This window comes from Talpa occidentalis, unplaced genomic scaffold (genome assembly GCF_014898055.3).
Source record: "Talpa occidentalis isolate TD23 unplaced genomic scaffold, MPIMG_talOcc4v2.1 talOcc4.6, whole genome shotgun sequence".
In the NCBI taxonomy this organism is placed as follows: domain Eukaryota; kingdom Metazoa; phylum Chordata; class Mammalia; order Eulipotyphla; family Talpidae; genus Talpa; species Talpa occidentalis.
In genome coordinates this window covers 102,350,121-102,376,966 of record NW_023604972.1, presented here as the reverse complement: position 1 = coordinate 102,376,966, position 26,846 = coordinate 102,350,121, and the positions used below count along the sequence as shown (strand labels likewise).

At 36.8% G+C, this 26,846-nt stretch overlaps 1 protein-coding gene across 1 annotated transcript in view; it reads left to right on the top strand.

The window, feature by feature from the left end:
• Positions 1-26,846, top strand: part of LOC119260425 (adhesion G-protein coupled receptor V1-like) — a 216,299-nt gene that overhangs the window by 142,124 nt on the left and 47,329 nt on the right. Inside the window, exon 4 of the mRNA XM_054687910.1 lies at positions 16,133-16,254. Coding sequence (XP_054543885.1) covers positions 16,133-16,254 — 122 coding nt within the window. The remainder of the gene's footprint in view (positions 1-16,132; positions 16,255-26,846) is intronic.

The following is a 26,846-nucleotide window of genomic DNA, read 5'->3' as shown; positions in this document are numbered from 1 at the left end:
AATATACAATATAATGCATATATAACATAATATGACAAAATGGGTATAACCTTCAAGAGGACTAGCAGGTAGTCTCCTTTCTCTTGGAAGCTAGACACCATGTAAAAAGGCCAATTAACCTGAAAATACCATATGACCCAAGGTAATCATGTGGAGTGGCCATGGGGTTAGACTCATGTGTCCAGTTATTTCAGGCATCCCCGTTCTAACTCCAGACATATGAGAGAAGTACCTTTCTTACAGTTACTAACCCAACTGGGTACCACACAGAGAGAACAGTAAACTGCCAGCCTAGATTGTAGAATCGTGATAAATAATAAAATACAAAGTGTTGTAGTTTATTATGTAGCAACCAGTACCTAAAATTCCCTGGTTCTATTATCCGTGTTATTCTCAGATTAAAACTGTGTTATTGTTTTTAATTGTATTGCTTTTGAAAACAAGATTTATAAATAAAAAAAGGAAAATTACCATGATTTCCGGCCCTCCCTCCCCCCGCCCGCAATGCAAAATTGAGGCTTCCACTAAAGCAAAGAGTAGTCTTACCTACTAACAGTGTGTGCTTAAATAGGTTACAGAGTGACCAATCTAACAGGTTTCACATGTCCTTGGCAGTAAGCTGCTTGTTTGCAGTCATCCCCAGTTTCATTGCTAAAAAGAAAACAGGAAAACAATGTCTAGGTACCTAACAAAAACCTCAGATCTTCACACTAGACTATGAATAATCTCTTCCTCTTGAGTTTAAAACAATTTTGTGAACACAATTTCAGTCTTTCCACATTTTGCCAGTAGTGGTAGGAAAGATCAAAAATACTGAAATATTATATATACTTGCCCTCTGGTAAGACTGATATCTATGACCTCAATCTTAAAAGATTCAAATTGGAAATTTTTTCTTAGATTTAATTTTTTTTTATTTATACTATAGCTGGGGTATAGGCCAGAGGCGCAGGAGGATGAGAGGATTCACCAGAGACAGAGTGGGGAGCAGAACAGGCAGACAGACCGAAAGCACTGCTGAGGGGAGCAGTGGCGCGACAGGAAAGGTCTGCCACGCTATGTGGGAATCTCCCTGGCTAGCCAGGAATCGAACCCGCGCTGCAGAGGCTGCCTGTGGACAGCTTCACAGGACTGGGATTTGGTTTCATTCACTAAAAGCTTCTAGAATGATAACACTGGGAGTTTTCCCAGATAAAAAGCAAAAAAGAAATCATAGATTTGAGAGAAAAGTTCCTGCTTGAACTCTTGATTTCCACATGTAACCAAAGAAGAAAAGAGACTGATAATTTGTGGCAGTTTGGGGTATTTCTAGACCTCAAATTTCCTGAATTACTTTACATCAGTGAAGTTTCAGTTGAATACTGATGGAGACAAAGATAGTTCTCCATTGAGATTATTTCAGTACTAAACTAAATTGTATTTTCTAGGTGGACAGAGGGCATACAGCATGGTTATATAGGGTTGGGAGAAAGAATAAAGGAATTAGTTCTCTTGTTTCTTGTTAGAAGGGCACTAATCCCATTCTGAGGGCGCCACATTCATTATTTATTCTGGAAAAAGTACCAATGAAGCATTAATTTCTACTTACTTGAAAACTACATAAAGCAGTTGTTCATGATTAACTGCTTTGATCTGAGAGCACGTTCAGTTTTTTGAAATGGATGACCTTCAACTCTCGGCTGATTGAAAATATGACTTCTGGTTTTTTAAATGTGACTCTCTAAAATTTGTATTTAAGCCATTACCAAAGAATATACATAAAACTCAACCAGAAAAATCAGATTTTTTGAAGGCAGTTTTATCTTGGAATTATTTATTGCCATTCTCTTTATTTAGAGATATTTCCAGTTTGTGACTCAGTGCCTACACAGTTTTTTTAAATATATATAGTCCAAAATAATAGTTTGTGTTATCACAACTTAGTCAATGGACACAATATTAATCATAGGAAATAGAGGAAAATAGGATTTTTTTTCCTTTTATTAATTGTTTAAATTTTTTTACACTGTTCATATGTTTACAGTATTTGATTTCTCGCCTCAGGTGTAGTCCCCAGAAATATCCCACCACCACATCACCTATGAACCATCCCTATGGTCCCTTGTGCTATTCCCACCCTGTTTTGATCCCTTTTCTTACCCCTCCCCTACTTTAAACCTCAGATCTATAGTTGCCTACAAGTTTTGTCTTTTTTTTTTTTTGACCCTATATTCGGTTTCCCTATAGTAGTCCTATAAGTGATATCATGTGATGTTTTTCTTTTTTTCCTTCTTATTTATTTTACTGAGCATAATCCCTTCCAGTTCCATCCATGTTGCTGTGAATGGCAAGAGTTGATCTTTTTTGATTGCTGAATAGTATTCCATTGTGTATATGTACCACATCTTCTTGATCCAGCCATCTGTTCTGGGGCATTTAGGTTGTTTCCATATGTTAGCTATTGTAAATAGTGATGCAATGAACACAGAAGTGCAGGTTTCCTTTTGAATTAGGGTTTTGGGTAAATTCCTGGGAGTGAAATGACTGGGTCAAATGGTAGGTCCAGAAAATAGGATTTTAGGACTAAGAGAATAAGAAATGGGGATAGGCAATGTGGGGAATTAGCAACTGCATCATAATTCTTTTAAAATGTATAGTTAGTACAATGCCTATGGTCATAATGTCATACCAAAGAGTTTACATATAAAACTCAGTAGGGTAGAGAGTAAAATGATACTGTATAATGAGTTGTTCCCTTTCAGAAGAAAAGTATACCATGTCAAAGGTGGAGTTTGAATTTCACTGGGCCAGAAGGTAGTTGGAAATTTGTCCTGCATCCATTCACAAAATTTTCAGCGACTCATCATCACTGAAATTTTCTGCTTCATAAATCTCTTTCCTACAACTAGTCGCAAGAGACCACTCCTTACAATTAATAGGACATGAAAATGTTTTTGTTCATTCCTATTCTTCAAGGTCACTAACTCCATTCTTAACAATTTTTCCAATTTTTAAATATGTGCTTTTTGTTTAACCGCTCTTTGCTCCATTCATTTTGTTGTGGTTATCATTTCTCAGCAAAGCCATCCTTTCTGGGTCAACATTTTCCTCCACATCTCTCTCTAAACCTCTTTGTCCTCCTGTCCCAGCTTTTCAATTGTATTTGTTCTTCACTTTCATTGTGACCTCCCTTCCCTCTTCCCTGTGATTAAACAATACAAGAATATTCCCAATGGCTCCCTCCCTTGCTTTCTTCACCACCTTGCTAAAGCATTTTGGCCAATTACCAGTCCAGTCTATGACACATGCGCAATGAGCGCCTATGCGCGCGCCCGTGCGCTCACGCGCTCTGTCTCTCTCTGTCTCTCAGTCCTAGTCTGTGATGGACACTAATTATTCTAAATAACCTAATTATTCTAAGTAGCCTTCACTGGACCATCTTTTCTTCTCAGAAATCTTTTGGATTATCTTTAATTGATTCTCAAGAAATCTTTGGAACATTCTACTGCCTTTTAGTCTTGTGCTTAATATATCACCACTTTTTCTACAAGGTATGAAAATAACATGATGTTATCTCACTCAGAGCTCCTTATTATTATCTAATAGTTTCTCTTGTTGTTTCCCTTTTTGCCACTTTTCCTCATGTCTCAGGTAAGGAATCTTCCTAGTTCTATCCTTCATCTATTTTTACATCTTTTGTAGTTTGTCCCTTTAGATTTTCTGCTGTTGCCTTACATCTTAAATACTTCTGTCTCCTCTGGGTCTTCCCTCTCCATCTTAAAAAATGCATCACTTTTTTTCACCTTAAAGAGCTAACTCATCATAATGTTGCTTTCTTATCAAGTTTCTGCCTGTCCTCTTACCTTCACCAATAACCTTTTGAAATTAGTTCCCACAGCTGCCTATTTCCTTCACTAATTCCTGCTAAGCCTTGAGCGTACCTTGTTTTACTCTCAATCATTACCCATAGCCTTGAGCATCAGATCTACTGACCTTTCTTCACATGCCCTTATCCTTAAACTCTTCTGCATTAATCAGTCCTTTCTCGCATAAATCACCCTTTCTTAACACCCTATTTCCTTTTGTTTTCATGATACTCGCTTCTTTTTGACTTCACTGCTAAACTCCAGGCCTTGACTCATTCTTCTTGTGACTCTGAACTCTGGAGTATATTTTCCAGAGATTGCATTTATGTCTTTTTCATATCACATGGTAATTTTCAAATCTATGAACTTTTCACCCAACTTCTTCTCTATCCTCTTTTGGAGAATAATATCTTGTCCTAAAGAAATACAAAAATTGTCATCATCTTTGTTCCTCTGCCTGTCCCAATTGCTCTGATTTGTGTTATTTTTTTCCTCCCAATGCCTTCTCTTCTTTTTTTTTTTTTAATTTTATTTATTTATTCATACAAGCACTGGGTACAGTCAGAAGCGCGGGAGGGTGAGAGAATTCACCAGAGCCAGAGCAGGGAATAGAACAGGCAGACTGACAAAATACACACTGAGAGGAGCAGCGGGTGCTGCAGGAGAGGTCTGTCACGCCATGTGGGACCCTTGCCTGCAGCCGGGTATGGAACCGGTGCTGCAGAGGCTGCGGGCAGCTTTGCAGCTCAGCGCTCAACCACTGCTCAGAGCTCAACCACTGCGCCACCAGGGGAGGCCCCCTTCTCCGCTTCTTTTTAATCCTTTTCTTTTTTTTCCTAACCTTTGAAGCCAGTGTCATTTCTTTTACTCAATAGTAATAGACTTTCAGGTCACTGAAAAACTAATTACCAGAATGACACTTTTAAAATTTATGATTTGATGAATCTTACTATAGACTTACTGAATTTGAATCTATATTGATGAAGTTCAAATGTCTATATATTTTTAAAGTTTCTCATTGTTTTCTGACTTAGGGGTCCTATCATTGATTCTATCTCTATAATATTTTTTTTAAAGATTTATTTTTATTTATTTATACAAGCACTGGGTACAGTCAGAAGCGCAGGAGGGTGAGAGAATTCACCAGAGCCAGAGCAGAGAGCAGAGCAGGCAGAAGGACCGAAGTACACAGCTGAGGGGAGCAGCGGGCGGCAGGAGAGGTCTATGCTCCATGTGGGACCCTCCTACGGGGGCCGCGGAGCAGCCTGGGATACAACCGGCGCTGCAGAGCCTGCGGGCAGCTTTCGCAACCCAGCGCTCAACCGCTGCACCACCAGGGAGGCCCTCTATAATATTTTTGTTTCTGTTCCTTTCTTTCTTTTGTGGAAGCTATTCCTTTCCCAACCCCAGACCTTCATCTCTCTGACCTCTGCCATAATTACCTACCTGGCATTTCTCTCTCCAGCATTCTTCCCACCAATCTATTTACTTTCCTCTGAGATTAAAGTCTGCTTTGATTGGGCCATACCTCTTCTCAAACATTTTAAATCACTATCTTCTATAAAATAATTCCATATGGTTTACCTAGGCCCTCAAGACCTCTTCCTTACATAGTGCTACAAACATTTTTCTCATTATATACCTTCATGGTTTATTAACTCCAGCCAAAAGGCACAGTTTACATGATGGATGCATTTGCTTTTTTGCTTTGTTTTATGTTATTCTCACTATCTTTGCCTTAATATGACGTGTTCAGTTATAGTTCATTTTCAAGGCCCAGCTGAAGTTCTTTCTCCCTCACAAAGTCCCCCTGCTATCATTGACAGGAAATAGCTACTTCTTTTCCTTGATCTCTATTCTAATACTTACCTTTACTTCTTATTACAGAGGGCAGGTATATGTATATATGCACACATATTTGAAAGATAATCAATATGTAACTCATCTTTTCATCAACCACATTTTATCTAATACATTTTTGACCCTTGCTAAGAAAAAGTGTTTCTCAAATAAAAAACAATAACCAAAGTTCATATAAAGCTGTTCTAAGTGTTCTGTATTTCAACCATTAAATTCTCACTGAATCCACAAAACCTTATTTGGGATCCTGATATTTTTCTCATTTTACAGATGAGGAAATTCTGTCTTACAGAGTTAAGTAATTCACAATGGTAACGTGGCTAGCAAATGGACCTCAAGTAATCTAACTCCAGAGTCCATGCTCTTAACCACTCTATTATTCAACCTTTTTTATGACTAAATTCCATTCAGTTAACCTCAGTGCATGTTTTTTTTTTTTTATTGTAATGGGCTGAGGCCCATTTTTAAAACAGATCTTTTTCTTGTAACTGAATTTGACAGAAGCAAATTGTAAAATATAAATAGCCTCCAGGAAAGGAAATGATGTGATTTATAATTAGGATGCATGAACTTCAAGAAAAAAGTAAAAATTGGTTTGTAGGAAAGACTAAAGGTATTGAAGTGCAATTGAAAGACTGATTGTACAGTCTCATGAAACAATATAAATTGGTGTGTTTGTATATTAACAAATAATTGAAATGAACACGTTTGGATCCTTATACTGTTTAATTTTACATTTTCCAAGAAGTGCAGTGGTCCCTGTCTTCCTCATTCCCCCTTCAGTGCCAGAGTATTAGCAAACAATCTATAAAGTTTGAAGTAAGAGTATGTTACTTCTATTTTAGCTCTTTTTTTCTCAGGATTAATTTTGCTATTTGGGGGCTTTTGTAGTTCCAAATAAATCTATGATTTCTGGTTCTGTTTCTATAAAGAATGCCATTTGGAGTTTTCATAGGGATTGAGTGTTTATTGTGTTAAATCTGTGTAATGTTCTAGGTAATATACCCATTTTTAGCAATGCTAATTCTTCCAGTCCATGAGCCTGAAGCATGTTTTTATCTTTTGTGTCTTCTGTTTCTTTCAATAATGTTTCATATTTTTTACATCTTATTTTTCCCTCTTCTCCCACTAATCATCCATATTCATTAGTTAGAGCTCTGTAATACATCCCTCCACTTAGTCTATTCTCTTTCCACAGCTTTCTCCTGTGATCTAGCTGTCTGCTTGCTCATTCATTGGTCTTACAGACTAATGTCAAACCCATGAAAACAAGAGTTAAATAAAATTCTTTAAAAGAGCAGAATTTGTTTTGCAGTGGCTGCGGATAGCTTCATAGGGTATGTCTTAAACCCTTGCACATGGTGCAGCAGACCCCTCCTGACTAGCCTGCTGCTCCCCTCAGCAGTGTATTTCAGTACATCTGCCTGTTCTATTCCCCACTCTGCCTCTGGTGAATCCTCTCACCCCCACAGCTCTGGCCTGTATCCCAGTTCTTGTATGCATAAATAAATACATCTTTAAAAAAAATAAAAATAAAAAATAAAAGAGCAGAGCTAAAACAAGTAGAAACAGTTTTGAGCCTAGGGCAAAATAAGCTGTAGCATCTACTTATATATGCTACTAATGTCAGACACCTGTGAACAAGTCTAATGATTATAATTTGAATTCTACATGAAAGAGGAGGAAAAAAGTTGGAATTAAATTTTAACAAGTTTAAGGTTCACATATGATACAAATGCAGAAAGAAAATTTTAATGTATCTTTGTGTACAAATTATTTTGATCAAATAGTTTGAATCACTAATGTAGCAATATTGTCAAAGTAGATGTCAGTATTTTTTTGGACTGCCTCCTCCTTAGATCATACACAGGCCATTCAATCTGTGGATTGCCTTTCTTTCTTCATATAATGGTTTCTATTTCTTTTCCTTGTAAAGGCTTAGTCTGAATTCCTTAGTAAGAATAAGCAATATTACTTCACATCCACATACATAAAACTCCCTGCCACACCTATGGGTTTGTGCTATTGGTTAAATGATAATGGTAAACTTTTATGTAACCGATTTCAGACAGCTTTATAGTTGCTATTGTAGATTCCCAAAAACAGCATTATATTTACAGATATAGTTACTTAACAACAGAGAGTAAGTAATATTCCCATAACCTTTGGGAAATATAGCATTATCTTTTAAGATCAGACATGCCCTTATAATCTGATAGCTGTTGGGAAAAGAAATGCAATTAATCAGATTGACAGAGGAACCAAAAGATTTAACTTAAGCAGACTGTCTAAAATAGCGACATTGCAAAGGAAGTCAAAATAAAATTTTTTAACTGTTTTACAGTTTTATAAATGATGGCTTGAAAACAAAATTTAAGAATGGAAATAAGCATTCAGGTCAGCTGGCATTTATCCGGATTGAGAGTTTACCAGAAAACAGTTCTGGGAACTGACATATTCAACATAGTATAAAAATATTTTCTTACACAAATTATCTTCAGTGTTAATTTTTCTGAGACATCGAGTTAGATTGATTCAAGATTTCAATGTTGAATTTGAGTCTATTAAATCTTAATGACTGCTTTGTAATGACCTATCAAACTATCCATAAAATTTAACATGCTATTCATGCCAAATACATAGTACTTTAATTTCCATAAATTATGAAACCGACTAGTAAGATTCAAAATATAGACATAGGTAGGATGAAAGATGCATTGTAGGTTTTCATTGTATCATAAAAGCAAAATGTGTTAGAAATTGTTGTTAGGTGCCTGAGCATGCCTGAAGATGAGTGTTTTAAACTCCTTTAACAGCTTACTGGTAATATAGTTCAAAAACTAGGTTAAGCCAGTCTTCAGTTGTTAGTTGGCTGACTTCATGTCTGTTAGAATTCTGATCTTCTAAAACTTTTTCTCACTCTATTGTCATTCTATGAAACACTAACAAAGTATGCGGAAAGTTACTATGCTGGCTGTGAAGCCAAATGATAATTCTCTTTCCCATAGTTCCAAGACATTTCTCCTCACTAGGAAAAAAAAAACACATTTAATCTTTTCCTTAAGAATCATAGACCCATTTGACCCCCTTGGTAGAATATTATCTGGCAACTTTGAAGTACATGGTTCACATGGAATTCCTCTAATAACAGTTCTTGCTCTGTCCATGTGGGTATGTCTCATCTAACTTGATTATTCTCCTTAGATTCAAAATTATAGCCTGCAAATTGAAAATTATATATAGCTTTTGCAAGTCGCAACCATAATTCTAGGCTTGTACCATTTTTTTTCAATACCAATAAATCACACTCAATGTAGACCTGACAGTGGACTGTCCTTTAGCATCTAGGAGAGCCCTAAGTTGGCCATTGACAAAATGCTGCTATTTAGATTCTCAGCAGACTTTGAGACTCCCGTAAGAATGTGTCCACATTCTTCCTTTTTACCCCTGGAAAGCATACTCTAGGCCAGTATTAATTCTCTGAATCTGCCTGCAGATTAACTACCTTAGGAGTACAAATTCCTCTAAGTTAGGTTTGCCTTCTTCACATATCAGTAAGGATCAGGGTAAATCTGTGTCAGAGAGTGGCAGGTATAAGCCTTCTACAATGGTTGTGTTTTCTGCTCCTACCTTATATATATCCTGTAAGCTACCTAAACTACCTTCTAGAAGAGAGGTTTTCAAATTTTGGGTCATAGCACTTTGATGACTCTTATTGCCCCCATTTTTGAGTTGATGGGATGGGATGGGATAAAACTAGAATAGAATAAATAGAATGGAATAGAATAGAATAGAATAGAATAGAATAGAATAGAATAGAATAGAATAGAATAGAATAGAATAGAATAGAATAGAATAGAATAGCTCAAAAGGAGAATGGAGGGCATAGAGGACACTGAACCATTCATTTTCAATAGGTTGGTTGGGAAGTTTTCAGTGTCAGTTTGCATGTGATCAGCTTATCGTCTGCACACTGGAAGCAACCTCTCTCCAAGTGTGATCTTTGAATTATGTAAGGATAAACAGAACTGTTCTAAGGCCTCATAAATAAGTTTGGGAAGACCAGGTACAAAAAAAAAGTTTCTTTTTTACATTTTATTTTGGCACTTCAGATTTGGAGGAGGGGGCCATCTGTGTCCATGTCTTATTTTCCTAATTTGACTCAAGTCCAGATGGGGAGAAGGAGACCCCCAAGTGAGGCTTATTGAGCCTTTGCTTTGTACCATGTTTTGCTGCTTTATGTGTGCTTCTGCTCTCACTTAGTGCAGTTGTTGAGAGAAAATGAAGCATGGGGTAAACCTGTGTGGATAGTGATGCCAGTACTCAGATGGAAGAGAAAGTTTGAGAGAAAGGATATACTACGCTTATCTTTGCATGAACAGAGTTTGAGATGCTTTGAGAATCTCCTGGCTTAAACTAGGCACTCAGGAGTCAGAGATGCATATTGGGAGTTTGTCTATAAAGTGATCATTGAAAGAAGAGATAGGGCTTTAATAAAAACTACTAAAGTAAAGAACCTGGCGCAAAATGAAGAGTAAGGATGTACAAAGACAGGCCTTTGGCCACAGACATTTGCAACTGAATCTGGAGATAAGAGCCACAGGACTTAGAGTGGGTTTGCCTTTATCCAAATGGGTTTTTAAGAACTTTTTTGGATATGTGTCCAAATACTGAAGCAAAACAGAATTTAGTCAGAACCAAGTATAGGACTAGTGCTCAAAGGAAAGGAATGCAAGCCCCCCAAATGAGGAATAGAGTTTCCTTGAAAAATTTGCAAGTCCTATCCATAAGTTTGTTGTTATCTTTTACACACACTATCCTAATGCTGACTTGACAGTTCTATGAAACATGTGCCTGTTGTTCTCTATGGCTTTAGGTTTATTTGCTAAAAACACTGGTGGTGATTATGTATTATGGGATTTGCATTAATTATTGTATAAAACAATTCTAGAAGAAAATATTTTCTCACCAAGAAATGGGTGAGATCAGTGAAACTTCTTTGTCTCCAAATATCTATTAATTTCAGAATAAAGATCCATATTTAAGAAATAAGCCCTCTCAATATTTCAGTTAATTGCTTTTTTTTTTCTACTTTAAATAATGCATGCCTATTTTTGGAAATGAGCCCATAAAGATATTCAGTCCACATTATTTCACAGTTGTGTTCCTTATTTTACATTGATGAGTTTGTTTTACTAGCACATTCAAATTGTTAGAATCAGAAGGTCAGTGAGGTAAAATTAAAACAAGTACTTTAGAAGATTGTAAACACAGAATAAATTTCAGCTTCATGTAAATGAGGTGTGATTTCCATAATGAAGCCATTATTGTTGTCACTAGTGCATAGCAACAAGGCCAAAGCTGCAGTTACAAAGAAAAGAGAGACTACAGCACTGTATTTTCTATCAATGACAATTAAATTCATTGAAATGATATTTCTCACTACAGAATAAAGAGATACTGTGTGTTCTCAATGAATCACTAATTTCTGTACATAGATTTTCTTCATGGTAGTCGTCCTGAATGACAGTTTAGGTTGCTGGGTGGGTTTTTGTTCTTTCTGCTGGCAACTCCTTTCACTAAGACCTTTTCACAGTATGTTTTTCACATTGGTGGCTCCTTGCCAGTTAAGTTTTTAAATTAAATTAAGTGCTTTGAAGGGCCTCCCTGGTGGCACAAGGGGTTAAGATGCAACCTATGAAGCTATCTGCAGCCATTGCAGCACGAGTTCAATCCCCGGCCAGGGAAGTGACCCACATGGCGCAGCAGACCTCTCCTGACTTGCCTGCTGCTCCCCTCAGCAGTGTACCTTGGTCTGTCTGTCTGTTCTGTTCCCTACTCTATCTCTGGTGAATCCTCTCACCCCCCACACCTCTGGCCTGTACCCCAGTTCTTATATGCATAAATAAATAAATCTTTAAAAAAATATAAGTACTTTGAAGATCTAATTTTTTTTTTCTCTCTGTGCTGGAACTTCATCTTGACACACACTTAGCATCTTTTTTAGCATCTTTTTCTTAATTGTAGTAAAATCTATAGAACATAAAATTTACCATTTTAACCATTTTTAAGTGTGCAATTCACTGGCATTAAGCACATCCATAATGTTGTGCATCTGCTACCACTATCCATTCTAGAATTTTTTTTATCCCAAACAAACTGTATACTCATTAAACAGTAACTCCTACTCCCCTCTCCTTCCTGCCCAAGTTCTACTTTTTGTTGCTATGATTTCTTCCTTACTTTGGGTATCTCGTATAAGTGAAATCATAAAATATTTGTCCTTTGTGTCTGGCTAATTATACTTAGCATAGTATGTTCGAGTTCCATCCATATGAAACATATAGATAACATATGTCAGCATTTCACTCCTTTTTAAGGATAAGTAATATTTCATTTTGTCTATATGCCATATTTTGTTTATCCATTCATCTGTTGATGGACATTTGGGTTGTTTTCACATTTTGGCTACTGTGAGTGATGTTCAGGTACACTGTGAACATCCCTTGAACACTGGTGTGCAAGTCTCTGTTCATATCCCTACTTCCAATATTTTAATTCTATAATTAGAAGTGAAACTATAAAATTATATGGTAATTCTTTAACTTTTTGAGGTACCACCGAACTGTTTGTATAGTAGCTGTATCATTTTACATTCTCACCAGCAATGTGCAAGGATTCCAAATTCTCTATATTGTTGCCAACAATTATATTGTCTAGTTTTTTGACAATAGACATATTAGTGGGTATGAAGTAGTATGTCATTGTGGTTTTGATTTGCATTTTCTTGATGACTAATGATGGTGAACATCCTTTCATGTGCCTGTTGGCCATTTCTTTGGAGAAATACCTAGTCAAAGCCTTTGCCATTTTTGAATTGGGTTATTTTGCTGTTGTTGAGTTGTAGGTGTTCCTTATGTATTCTGAATAGCATAGTCTTTCATATAGCCTCACCCTTATTCTTCAGACCCAATACTGTGTTGTTAGAGAATGTTTGAGAACATTGAAATGACTGTTTTCTGTGAACTAATTCTCCTCTAAATTTCTAACATTGCCATTTCAGTAAGCAGTTTCTGTTTCCTATACAAGCTCACCAAATATGAAATGTCAGCTTAGGAAATATGAAATCAAAATTAATTTCATTAAATGGAGTGTTAATTTTCAATTTGCCAAATGTAATTCATCGTATAACTATCAAAGAACAACTTGCCTCCCCACCTTTCATCACCATCACCCACCCCCAACATTCCTTCTCTCTTCAGTCCCTGTATCTGTAGGCTCCAAAGAGGGTCCCCAAAGAGTGGTGCCAGGTAGTTAAACATAGAGCCAATATAATAGAACTTTCAGGACCTCTTAATTAACATGGGCTCCTTCTAAGATGTTATACCTAGTTACGCATTTTTGGAATTTTCACTTTTTAAATCAGCCTTTCCAAGTTTTATAAACTAAAGGCCCACAAAATCTGACTGTATTCTGACTTTGTTTCTTTCATCTAAAATCACAACTTAATTGTTTTTGCTTTGCTGAAAAATAGCCCGTGTCTGTTGTTCTGTATACCGAGTTATTTATGACTGGCTTCATTCCTTGCAGAGTTTCCAATCTGGGGAGCCAGTCCCCAAAACATTAGTCATGGGTGTTCTGGTCAACTCAGGTATGCTCTCATGGCTTCCCTGCCCAGCTTTGTCAGCATTGTTTGGCCCTGGGCAGGAGAGGAACATGCAGGCCTCATTTTGCAAACTTGGCTCCTAATTGTTTATGCAAAATATCTGTGTCCTTTTGTACTTTGCACAGAGCCAAAAATAGAATTTTGTACTTACACTTATGCATGGAAGCAAAGAATGTAATTGCCAGACTCGATACCTCACCTTTGAGAAATTTCATTTGTGTAGCTTAAGCAGTTTCCTAAATATTGGGATATCTTGTCAGAAACAAAAATGAGCCTTCTGATCTTTTATTATTATCAAATTGTATGATTTTCATTAAACAAAAAGCAGCTTCATAATCCTTGAGCCACCAGGGAGGCCCCCTAAACAAAATATTTTTATAAAAATTAGATAAATCTGAATATAGTATCTCCTGTCCTGCTGTAGGCATTTAATAACAAAGTAATTATTCATTCTGTATAATGTCTTATATATTATTCTTATTTTTCCCATGCAGTTATTGTAATAAGTCAGACAATTTTATGTTTTTCTATGAAGGGTATATTTGAATAAGATAACGGCACATAAACAAAATAATACATATAAACAACAACATAAACAACAAACAAATAGTTTCCCTCTTTCCCACCCCCTTCCCTTTTTTTCCCCTTTCTCCTCTGGTTCTTTCCTTTACCATTGCTTCCCAAACAGTTCCATCCTAAAGCCACTAGTTGATACAGAGCATGGTGTGCATTCACCAAAAGGTGTCCAAGCTGCAAGAGGTGTCAGCCTGGAGTGATTGTAAAAGACCCTCTATGCATTCGATAGGATGAAAGCAGTGGAGAGTGGTTATAGTCAAATAAGACAGTTGATCCAATAACTAAATATATTAAGGATAATGAGAAACAAATTTTTTGACAACAGAGAAGAGAGTTAGAAAACAGTGAAGGGAGAAATTTTAGAATTCCCCCTGTGGTGTTGAATTGGAATTGGAAATGTTGGTGTGAATGATGATTTTCACTATATAGAAATAGAGATGTAAATGTATGTTTGTGTGTACATATGCATATTTTCCAGCTCTTGTCTACTGAGAGAGCTTAGGGGCAGCAAGACACCAATAGCAATGAGCATACCTCGCTCCAAGTGTTTCCTAATGCTGTTCTCCTCTAAAAGAAATCAGAGCTGAGGTAGGCAAAGTGCAAGATGAGTTTGAAGTATCGAAAACAAATGTCCACAGAATGAGAAGTTACAACAAAAAGAACATAACAGAAGCCATCTTGAAAGAGCCCTCACTAATCTAACAGGACAATTTGACCATCAAAATAAATGTGACTAACAGATAATAGCCTACTAAATAAATAATCTATGAGACCATAATAAAAATAAATAAATTAATAGATCAAACATTTGATAAGGTAAAGATTACCTAATTTCAACATGTAAAATTCTTATTAACTACTTTATAGTGGAGAGTTCGTGCAGCTAATATATAAACATCATTTCTTTGATTTCTGCCAAAGTTTATAAACTAAATCATGAGAAAGTATCAAACTCAAATTTAAGAGCATACTACAAAGAAAATGACTGGTAATCTTCAAAAGCATCAGTTATGAAAACCAAGGACACACAAAGAAACTATTTGGGATTAAAAGATACTACAGAGATATGTCAACTGATCCTTCTGCTATGAAGGAAGTGATTGGAATAACTGGCAGATCTTGAAAGGGATTAAGGTTTATTTTCTGATTTGAGGATTATATAAGGAGGGTGTCAGGTTGGCAATTTTCAAAGACTCAGGAAAAACTTTTTGATATTGTTAATGCAATTTTTCCAGAAGTTGAAGATTGTTTCAAAATGGAAAATTTCTAAATTGCTAAAATTGTATATAACTCTACAAATTCCCACAGCCTATATATGGATTTTAGATGTGTAATTGATAATGGCATGTATATGAACTTCAGGGAGTGTCATATGATCTTCCTGAGTTTTTCAATAACTTGAAAGTGTGTTTATCTGCAGATGCAAAGATCTGATTCACTTTCCAAATCTTCTTTGAGTTGTTATTTAAATATTAAAATCCCCTCTTTAAGGTTTTTATTCTAAAATCTTACATTAATGACAAATGGAAAGGATAATAAAGTCCCTTTGCTCTGAAGGAATTTGTTCTGGAAACTATTGAAACAAATTATAAATAATGGGTAGAATAAGCTTACTGTTGACAGTGGAGAATCCAGCACTTCATCTTTGCTCTTAACCTTAACGATAAAGTTTGGTTTTAGCTATAAAGTCTTCTCAGTCAGAAATATATGAGTACATATTTATCTGTCACACACACACATTTTTATTCATTTCTGTTTTAAAATGTTGAGTCGTACTGTACTATTTTGGGAGCACACTGCTGCCTACCATTCTCTGCTGGTGCATTCTTTTAAAATTTACACACCCACTCTTCTTTGAGATTGAAATGTGGTTGCAGCTCTGCAGTTATTCATAGCACTTCCTGAGCAGTCCAGCAGGTGGCAGTCTAGGAGAGGAACAGTTCTCATTGCTTCCCCCACCGGGCTGCCTACCAGCAAAACAGAAAGAATGTGGATTCAGCAATGTGCCTTCCCTTTTCTGGCATAATAAGAATGAGATTTCCAAGGTTGTTTCTTTCAAAATGGGTACTTAGGCATAAACAGTATCACAAGAAAGAAACCAAAATTAATCCTGTATATATGTGTAACTGTGTAGGATTCTGAACTTAAAAAAATCTTTTTTTTTTTTTTTCTGTATGATTTCTAGAAGTCCCACTGGTTTTATATCTCTTTGCCCTGATTTCTTTGACGTGGCTCTGGGGAGGCCTGCACATGGCTTACAGACATTTCTGGATGTTGGTCCTCTTTGTCATTTTCAACAGTCTGCAGGTAAGTCTTACAGTTTGGCTACTGATGGCACATGTTTCCTAATGAACACCAGGCATGGAGTTTCAATGTAATGGAATAAAAAATTCCACACAGAGGTGAATTCATACACCCAATAATATCACACTGAGTTGTAAAATAAAATTCATTTTGACATCTAAGTAACTACATACACATATTTCTCTTTCAGCAGGATTGAGGTTTATAAACTTTGCGGATGACAGGTAGGCCCTATGCATGTATTTATACAGTGGCTATGTCTAGAATTTAGAGCAATTCAGGAGTGAAATAGATAGCCGTGTTCAAGCAGTCCCCTCTTATGTCTGGTTCTTAGTGAAATCAGAGTGTTTTGGTTCACTGGAAAATGATTGATATCCTCCAAGTCTGGCAATGCCCAGCCTAATTGGGTTTTGTGAGTGTGCTTGGATGGCATAACTAGAAATTATACCACTCACTGTAGCAAAAATTGCAGCTGACTTTTTCAGTGCTTTCGTTAAATGGAAAAAAAACGTACACCCTAAAATTAACAAATGGGAGAATGAACTCATTTTTCTTGTTTTCCAAAATGAAAAGGCCTATCTTGGAGTAAAACAATCTCTTGAATTTACCAAAGGTGTCTCTGAACAGCCCTCAGCCTGCCCACCATTTTGTAAAGAACATGTGTCAAAAGCACACTAAGATTATAACATGCATCTGAAACATGACTCCCAGCATATTTAGATTTGCTTTTTAAAAAAAAAATGAGGTTTGCTTTTTTAGAACAAATTCATTATAGCAAGGTGCCTAATCAAAACATAATTAAATTTGGGAAGATAAAAGAGACAAAAATAATTAAAAGTCTGCAGTCTAGTTGATTTATATAAACTTCTCTCTTTCTGCCAGTTTATCAAAGTGCTAGGGAGCATGAGTGAAGGGCTCTTTTACTCCTGTCCTTCAGTAGTTTCTCTGCAAATACCTTAAAAGAGAGACATTTAAAAGGTCATGAGGGAAAATTAATAATGGTATAAAGATGAGTATAAAATATTTGAAAATGATTATAGCACAAAAATTTACAAAATATTTAAATATGTTTGCGTTGTTGAATTGTTGTAGGATCGCGGCTATACCACATGAAGAACTGATTTTCCTTTCTGGATTATACCTCAGCTGTCTTCCAAGTCTTCTGTTCCTTCATAATTTTATACTTTATTGCATATTTTGGTGATCAGACTTACTGAAGAATGAAATCAGTGAGTGTAAAGCCAAAGAAATGAAACCACACCTCAACCAGTTCTTTCCTCTTTTACTACAAAATTGCCTTATAGCTGGGTTGTTTGTGACAAAACTACCTAGAACGTGGGTGCTAGCATTTGCGGTGAGCCCCCAGCTGAGCCACTGTGGTCAGAGGCCCTGTCTTATTTATTTTGAATCATTAGGCCCTAGTGGAACTGACACCCAGGTATATACTGACAACTCATAGATGTCTAATTTGGTGGATGCACAATGGTAAACAAAATTGAGTTTTAGATTTTTTTAATATTTGCTGCAAAGTTTTAAAATTGAGAAATTTCACATAGAAACCTGGCATTCTAGCTTTTCTCTAATGGCATTACTTGCATGTCAGCAATTTTCTGGGGGTTTTTTTGTTTTGTTTTGTTTTGTTTTTTTAAGATTTTATTTATTTATACAAGCACTGGGTACAGTCAGAAGCGCAGGAGGGTGAGAGAATTCTCCAGAGCCAGAGCGGGGAGAAGGACCGAAGTACACTGCTGAGGGGAGCAGCGGGAGGCAGGAGAGGTCTGTGCGCCATGCAGGGCCCTCCTTCGGTGGCCGGGGAGCAGCCGGGGATCGAACCGGCGCCATGGAGGCTTCAGGCAGCTTCGCAACCCAGCGCTCAACCGCTGCGCCACCGGGGAGGCCCAATTTTCTGTTTTGTTTTTGTTTTTGTTTTTTAAGATTTATTTATTTAAGCATACAAGAACTGGGGTACAGGCCAGAGGTATGTGTGTTTTATGGGGGCAGTTTGAGAGGATTCACCAGAGACAGAGTGGTGAGCAGAACTGCCAGATCTACTGAAATACACTGCTGAGAGGAGCAGCGGGCGAGACAGGAGAGGTCTGCTGTGCCATGTGGGTCATCTCCCTGGCCTGGGATCGAACTCATGCTGTGGTAGTTGCGAATAGCTTCACAATGTTGCATCTTAACCCCTTGCGCCACCAGGGAGGACCCTATGTCAGCAATTTTTAAGTCCTGAGTAGATGCTGTCTCCCTTAAATGGAGCTTGTGGCTTCATTATCCTTGATATAGTTCATTTTACCTGCTCCTAAGTTTTTAACTCCTTTAATGTTCATAAATACATTATGTATGTATGGTTAGAGATGCGTATTTCAGGCAGAAAGAATAGAGATTTTTCTGTTTTACAACTGCCTGCTGGCCCATTAGTTTGCAGCAAAGATGCTTGTGGCAAAATTACCTAGAACTCTGTGTTAGCATGAAGCTAATTATGCTTAGCCCCCCAGGTGAGCTACTCAAATCAAGGGAAAAAGAAATCTTGCCTAAATTAAGAAAAGAGTTGAGGGGAGGAGGAAAGATTTCGTAGTTAGAAAATTAGTGATGGGAGAGGAGATAGAAGGGGCAGGATGACTTCAATGCCATGTCACCATGCTTGGGGTGGGATTTTAAAGCCTAGACTTTAAGCATTGAAAACCATCAAAACTGGGAGGGTTTAGTTTGTTTGGTCCTGAATTTTTCTTTCAATTTCATTAGCTTTTTTAAATGTTCTTAGTTTTTCAAATTTTGATAGGATAACATACCCACACCTATTTATTGGGAGGATAATTAAAACACTTAGAGAAGGTACTGGAAAGAAGAGAAGCTCCAGGTAGATAAGCTATTGTCATTTTCCAGCCTAGAGACATTCTGGCAATGTGCTTAGGAATTGACAGTACAAGACAGGTTTGAGCATTGTAGAGAGAAATAGTAATGAAATTTGGTTAGTCAATTAGACGTAAGAATGTAAAGTGCAAGAGAATACACCAGTTAGAAATGCCTGGCTTGGGTAAATGGCTGAACTGTAACACCAGTCTACATGAAGATCAGATCCAGAGCAGGGCTCTAGGGACTATGTAGTGGAATTGGTGAATTAGTAAGACTGGGAGACATTGGTAAAGTACCAGTGTTCTAGCACTTACATGTAGGAGAGGGCTAGATGGAGATTCTTAATGATAGAGGAACAGGATGGGACAGTTTACAGTGACTGGTAGAAAAGAAATCGTCAAAGAAAACAATATCCAACCTCGTCAAGTGTATCAGAGAAGATGAATAGAAAGAGAAGTGAAGAACAATGTGATTAGGTGCAGTGATGTGCCCTGCAGTGTGTGTCACTATCACATGAGGGGCTCATTAAAACACAGGTGGCTAGGCCCCACACCCAGAGTTCCTAATAGGGTAGATCTGAGAATTTTCATTTCTAACAAGGCTCTGGGAGATGCCAATGCAGCTGGCCTAGGGGTCTTCATTTGAGATCCACTGACCATGACCCTGACTTAACTCCAGATATAGACACTTAATTCTACTCTTTCCATCTGTCAAATGGAGATAAGTGCCATTTAGGATTACAGTGTGATTTAATCAAATGTCATAGTAAGTGTAAAGCAGTTGTACAGTACACACATGCAAAGAACAGTTATTTGTATTATTTAAGAAGTTTAGTGGAGCATGAAAAGAAAAACAAAGTAATAGGAAGGAAGGTTGGTTCCTTCAAAGAACTTGCTTTTGTGTTTTCTTGTGAAAAGAACCAACGAAGAAGGAGAAACTGCCAACCAGAGGAAAAGTCATTACCCTGAGAAGATCATGGACAGGCAGAAACAGAAGAGTTTTTCTGAGGGGAAGTGTAGAGATATTTCTTTCTCTGAAGCCTAGGAAAAAAGGAAGGGTGGGTGGACAAAAAACTTCCTTGGAACTGGAAGTAAGGGAAGTTGTAATTTGCATTTTATGCTCACTTTACTCTGAAAGGCAAGAAGGAAGGATGTTTGTTGAGAGAAATGGACTACAACCATGAGGTCAAAAATAGTAAATAGTATGCAGCAGTTTCTAGACAGAAAGTAAATAACTTAAACTATGGTGGATTAGAAGACTGTGAACAAGTGAGCTCCTTAAAGAGAGATTGGTGAGATTCATTGGAGGTTGGGTACCTGCAATCTGTAATTGAACAGTAAGCAGTAATTAAGTAAATTTAAACCTTAAGATTAAAATGGTAACCAGGGCCTCCCCAGTGGCGCAGCGGTTGAACGCTGGGTTGCAAAGCTGCCCGCAGCCTCTGCAGCACCGGTTCGATCCCCAGCTACTGGGTGAGGGTCCCTCATGGCGCACAGACCTCTCCTGCTGCCCGCTGCTCCCCTCAGCAGTGTACTTCATCAGTCTGCCAGCTCTGCTCTTTGCTCTGACTCTGGTGAATTCTCTCACCCTCCTGCACTTCTGACTGTATCCAGTACTTGTATAAATAAATTAATTAATTAAAATAAATAAATAAAATATAATGGTAACCAACGTAAATTATCAAGCCACACACACAAAAAAAAGTTTATTATACCCTTACGGAGGATTGTTGATAAAAGAGGGCGTTAAAAGTTTAGCATTAAACTGTATCTTAGGGGTGATATAAAACAGTTTGTTATGGTCAAAAAAATGGGGTAAATACAAGCTAAGTATTAAGTGAAAACTGAAACTATTCAAACTCCTCTTTAATCTGCTAATTCTGTCTATATGACATTAGTGAAGCAATGATCATTTGTATCACTGTTTCCTGGGATCTGACACGTTGACACATGCCTGATACCAAGCATTCAGTGAATCGTTCTTAAAAGAAATGCCTAGTAAGAGACTTGGAAAATATGATTTCTCTAGGGCATATCAGAATCATTTAATTTATAACCTGCCTCATGTCCTCAACTTGGATATTTCTGCTTTTCTCTATAGATACAGTTATATAGTATTAAGATCTTTTAAGTATGTATATATTCTATAAAGATTAATGGGTTTTTTGGGTAGTTGTTGTTTCCTCTGTTTTTCAACTGGCTTTTGTCAATACCTCAAAAGTACATTATGTATCTTATACTTGGTCATAGTATTTTACTCAGAGGCCTCACTTTTTATCCAGCTTATTATTCTTGTAGATGCTCTGGGACTAATAGATAAAATATATGAATTCTGTAATATTCTGATTTTTTTATATTTATGATGTGATGCAGTTTTAAAAGAAAAATCTTGATCACTTAAAAGATTATCAGGAATTTCTTGATCACTTTCTAATGATTCAAGATTGAGCTACCAAACTTTTAATATTAGGCTGTCAGAAAAGTCATGATGTATTTTTTTTCTATGTTTTTCAAGCAAAAATGTGTCATGACTTTTCTGACACCCCAACACATTTGAACTTTTAAGAAATATATAGAAAGTATATAAAATACTTTATAAAGCATGATACATATGCAAAAGTGAGATTTTTTTAAAATCATCATTCTAAATGTCTGTTATTTTCATTGCTTAATAATCTTCCTTGAACTATAAAGATTTATTTTTCAAGAATTGAACTTTTTTTCCAGTTCTTTTTAATTATCCATACAATTTATATTTTCTTGACTGTTTCAAAAATACTAAACTGTTGGGTCTCAAAAGTGAGGTCAATATAGAAAATGAAGGGAGAAATGCCCTTAAGTTTACTCTTAATTCTAGTTTAATTCTAGGAATTAAAAAATTCTCCCTAACATGTCATAACACCTGTGTTTTTGCTACTTCTCCATGATTGGCTTGATGTAAGGTGAAAAAATCCTAAATTTATTGTGCTTTATTTCATGTCAAAAATAGGACTTTAAAATTTTAAAAATTAAAAATGTAATTTCATACTTACTGGTTAGCAATCCCAAATTCCAGAGGTATTGGGACTTTATCTTGCTTTTTGCTTCTGAGTGCATAGATAGAGTTTGGTGGCCACTGCCAGTGCAGACTCATCTAACAGCTTTTCAGTCCCAGCAGAAAAAAGAGATTAGTGCTCAACAGGACAATCCATGAAGGACTTAAATTACCCTCACCTTGGATCCCAGTTCATCCAGAAACCAGTGATATGGTGACAGCTACTCTGGGCAGGCCCAGGACATGAGCAGACTCTAGTGGGGGAAAGAGTCAAGGTGATTGCACAAAAACCACGTGGAATGAAAAAATTCATCAACAGTGCTAGGCAGGTCAAAACAGATGTCTACTACCTGTATTTTTAAAATTTTTCTTGTTCATTGATGTGTTTGGACAAGGCCAAGACAGCTGTTACCAAACCAGTGAGAAACTTCATCAGTGTGACATCAGTTTATTATCCATCATATAACTAAATCTCTATATTGTCCATAAAATTCATAAAGGGCTACGTTTAATATTCTTCATTCTCTAATCCATTAATCCAGTAACCTGTGTGTGTGTGTGGGTTTTTTTGTTTTTGTTTTTTTTTTTGTGGGACCCAACGTTCAACCGCTGCACCACCAGGGGAGGCCCTGTATAGTTTTTAAAAAATGAGTTGAGTTTGTCATTTCTAAGTAGATTTATACTAATACAGATAATAACTTTCCTAAATTGTTTAGTTCAGGGTATATCCAAATTGTGTGACAATTAATGGGAATAATTGCTAACCCTGATACTCAACTGGTAGGCTGTGATGGAAACCCTGTCAATATTTAAAATATTAATGCAGTTATTGTCTAAACCCTCTGCATGTACCCCACAATTCCAACCATTTAAGCTAGAAGCATCCCCAGATCTGCAACAGCTAAAAGTCTAATGCCTGTCAGAACAGGGAATCTCCAGGACCCTCCCTACTCAAGGGCTAGATCAGCGCTGTTTGGACTGATCATTATCTAAGCCACATCCAACAAACAGTTTATATATATTACCCAGCTTAAATTTGTTGTAAAGCATTTTCTGTTTATAACCAGAACCACTCAGGTTCAGACTTATGCGCCGCATTTACTTCAGGTTTTTTCCTAGTTCTCATATTCATAATGTCAAAATTAGACTATTTTCTTACAAGTAGGGAATCCCATGTAAGATATGAGGGTAGCCAGCAGTAACAGGCATGGTCCTCTCGGAAATGCTGGAAAATAAGATTCTTATACAGAAGAATCTTTCCAAAAGCTGAAATGCACTCTTCTTGGAATGCATATGCTGGCAAGAGAGTAGAACTTTGCATAGTATTGGAATATGACACTTCTCAGTATGTGAATTATGAGACCACATTCTTCAGAGTCTTCTTTGATTATCTCTCTGCAACTGACTTGTACATATTAGTTCATACAAGCATCTGGTCACGAGATGTTCCCTGGCAGTTTTTGAATCATTCCTTATTTCAGAGCAGGGAGTTACAACATGGAATTTGTAGCTAAAAATATATATTCAAATTTAAGATCAGCTGGTTAAAATCATTTTTATTACTAACCCTGTGTCTCAAACTGCTAAGTGGTTTCAGAAACAAGTAAATCAAAGGTGGGAACAGTTTCTCCTGATTTTTAAATAACTTCCTTAGTGGCTGCTGAAGTACCTTGAACACAGACAGCATTTTTCTTATAAAGAAAAAGAGTGTTCCCCCACTTTTTTTCCTACTTTCCCTCCTTCCTTTCTTCCCACTCTTTTCATTTTCTTTCCTCTTTTCCTTCTTTGCTTTTCACGTATCTCTTTTTGGTATATGTTGAATTTCAATTATAAAACTAAAACCAGCTGTTATGAAAAAATTTTTCCCAAATGAAAACAGTCCTTGAGGTATCATAAAACATGGAACATATTTCTTTGCTACAAAAAGGTGCAGAGTTCATTGTAAATGGAATAAAGAAGAAAATTAATAATCCTCTAATTTTCTTCTGTGAAAATTTCCATTTAGCATCCAGAGGGGTTCAGTACAGGTGTCTGCTTAGATTCAGTACATATTTAGTCTTGGCTGCTTCCTTTTGAGGATAAACAGCTCTTGGGAAATACACATTGTTAAATAATCAGTTACAGAGGACTAATTGTTTCAAGGCACTCCCTTAGCAATTGCTTTCCAACAGCCAACAGTAATAAGAAATGTCACTTTGTTTCCATCGGAGACTAGCACATGAACTATTCATGAAGAGTGGAAAAGTAGTCTTCCCAGAAAACCCTGGAATAAACATGTAGAAGCCAGGGGAAGTTGGGACTCTATCATTGATTTGTCCCAGAGCCTTGTCAAGTTCAGTGAAGAGAAATCGCTGGACTTGTTTTGCAACCTGAGATTCAGAGACTAATGAATGCCTTATGTGCTCTTCAAAATATCCCAGAACATTTCTATAACTTTGCAAATAAATACACAGAAGCTGAAACAAGGAGGTGTATTTAAATTGTCTTAATTAGGCCATGCCACTCTGTCCAGTGTTCAGTAGCATGTGGACTGAAGAAATATCTTTGTAAATTCTTACTCCATTTGACAATGAATGACAGAGGCTAACATTGCCTCCTCGTTAATCTGCTGATTGGCCGGGCAGGTCTTTTTGGACAGACTACAGAATTTCTTTCACTTTTGTTTGTACTGGGTTCTCTAAATAAAAGTGTTTATGTCTGATCTGACAGGGAATATCTTCCGTGAATTCAGTTTCAGTAATGATGGACTTGAATAGACACCTGGCTCCATCCTTGTTAAACAGGTGCCTCCTTTTCTCCTGTCCTAATCCTTTCTTCGTTTCTTACCCTGTGGCTTTTCCATTTCATACTATTTTTCTGTGCCCTGCATGATCCCATTTTTTGCATTTTAACCATGGCATGCAGCTTTCCTGGATCCTGTGGGTCCGGACTTTACCTGTGAAAAGATCTGGTGCACTGGTTATTGAAATAGAAAGCATGTGAGAATTAGAATAAGTAAGATGCATTCCCCGTCTTTTTAAAACAGTTGTAGCAGAACAAAGCAAACAGTGAATATTTGGAGCTAGTTTTTCCTGGCCATTCATATTCCTTGCCTTAGTGTTCATTTGTGATTTTCCAGGTCTTTTAATATTTTTTATTTTAATCTAATCTCTTGTGTTACTCAGATATCAGGCTGGGGATAATATGTATTTTGTAAATACTTCTATATGTATATTTTATGGTACCACTCTTTAATGTTAGCTGTCCAGTGGGGTACAATAGGCATGCAATTATATGTCACGTGACCTCTGTTCTAACAAGCAACCTGACATTTCTGACCTTTATTTTCTGCTTTCCAAATGGAGTGCTGATTCTTGCTCTCAAATTTGTGCTAAGATCATGTAAAATATATGTATAAAAATATGATCTGTACATCACATAATGTTTCACAATGCAAAGATAAACAAATGAATAAATAGACCAAAAAAATGTTTGTTTCAAAAGATAAAAACAAATGAGAGGCAAAAGAGAGGAGATTTGTAGGCTGTGTCTCAATTCTCTTTTAAGCCATGGGTTCTCCCCCAAATGACCTCAGCCATTCATAGATATTTCCTTCTTGCACTGCTGTAATGCCGCTGTGTCTGCCATCACAGTGCTTGATTTACAATATAGACCTGTTGTGGTTACTCATCAGCTTTTATATGTGTTATAAAATGACTTCAGGTTTAAGCAAGTAACTTATGTGGGTGAAAAAAGATTAAGATGATAGAGATTGGTGGGAGTGTAGAAATGAAGAGTGTAAGCTCCTAAAAGTATACAAATGAAGAAAGGAAATGTTATGTGGGCCAAACAACAGCATTTGCAGAGTAAAAAGCTGTCAGTCACTGAGCAACCTCTGTATTAAAATAAGTTCAGATTTCTTCCTCTAGAGAGGATTGTTATTTTCTTTTGAAAGATAAATGATCTGTGAAGATCAATTTGGTCCAGCAGAAATTGGGTTTCAGGCTTTGTGATGATTAATCTATTGATGATTTGCCCCTTCTCTTGGGATAAGCTAAAAATTTGTTCAGAGAACTCAAGTGACTCACTCAAAGTCTGTTATGCTTTCTGGAGCCTCTCTTCCTTTGCAGTGGTAGGACTCTTATTTTCTTCATTCCCAGCACTAGGAAAATGCTGAATTCTCTGCTTGGTTTGTTAGCCTCTGAGCCACCGCTTCCTGCTTAGTCCATTCACGGGCAACTTCAGAAGTTGTAATGCCTTTACAGTTTTTATCTTTGGAATGTAGAGTTGAACATTTTTTTTTTTTTTTTTTTTACCTTCCAACCTAGTCTGATTGCTGCAAGTTGCTGGCTACAACTTTCTGTGCAGCTTTTAGGCATCTCTCTCTGAATGGGAAAATTCTATAGGGGAAGAAAAAAAAATAGCAGTGAATATAGGGTTCCTGTTCAATAGGTTTTGCTCCTCTTCAGGATATTGGTCCCTTAAGTACTGACTGGGTGGCTTTGGCTGCAGTTTTGATATTGTGTGTGTGTGTGTGCTTGAAAATATTTTTTCCAACTTGTAGAGTCGTACTCAGTAAGGGTTAATATAATATAATCTGATACTCTATCAGAGCCAGGGGCAGAAGTCTCAATAAACTGATTTCAACAAATACCTAATAAGTTTTTAACATACACTGAATTCATGGTAATAAACTAAGATGTGTAGAGTTAATGCAATCCATTAGA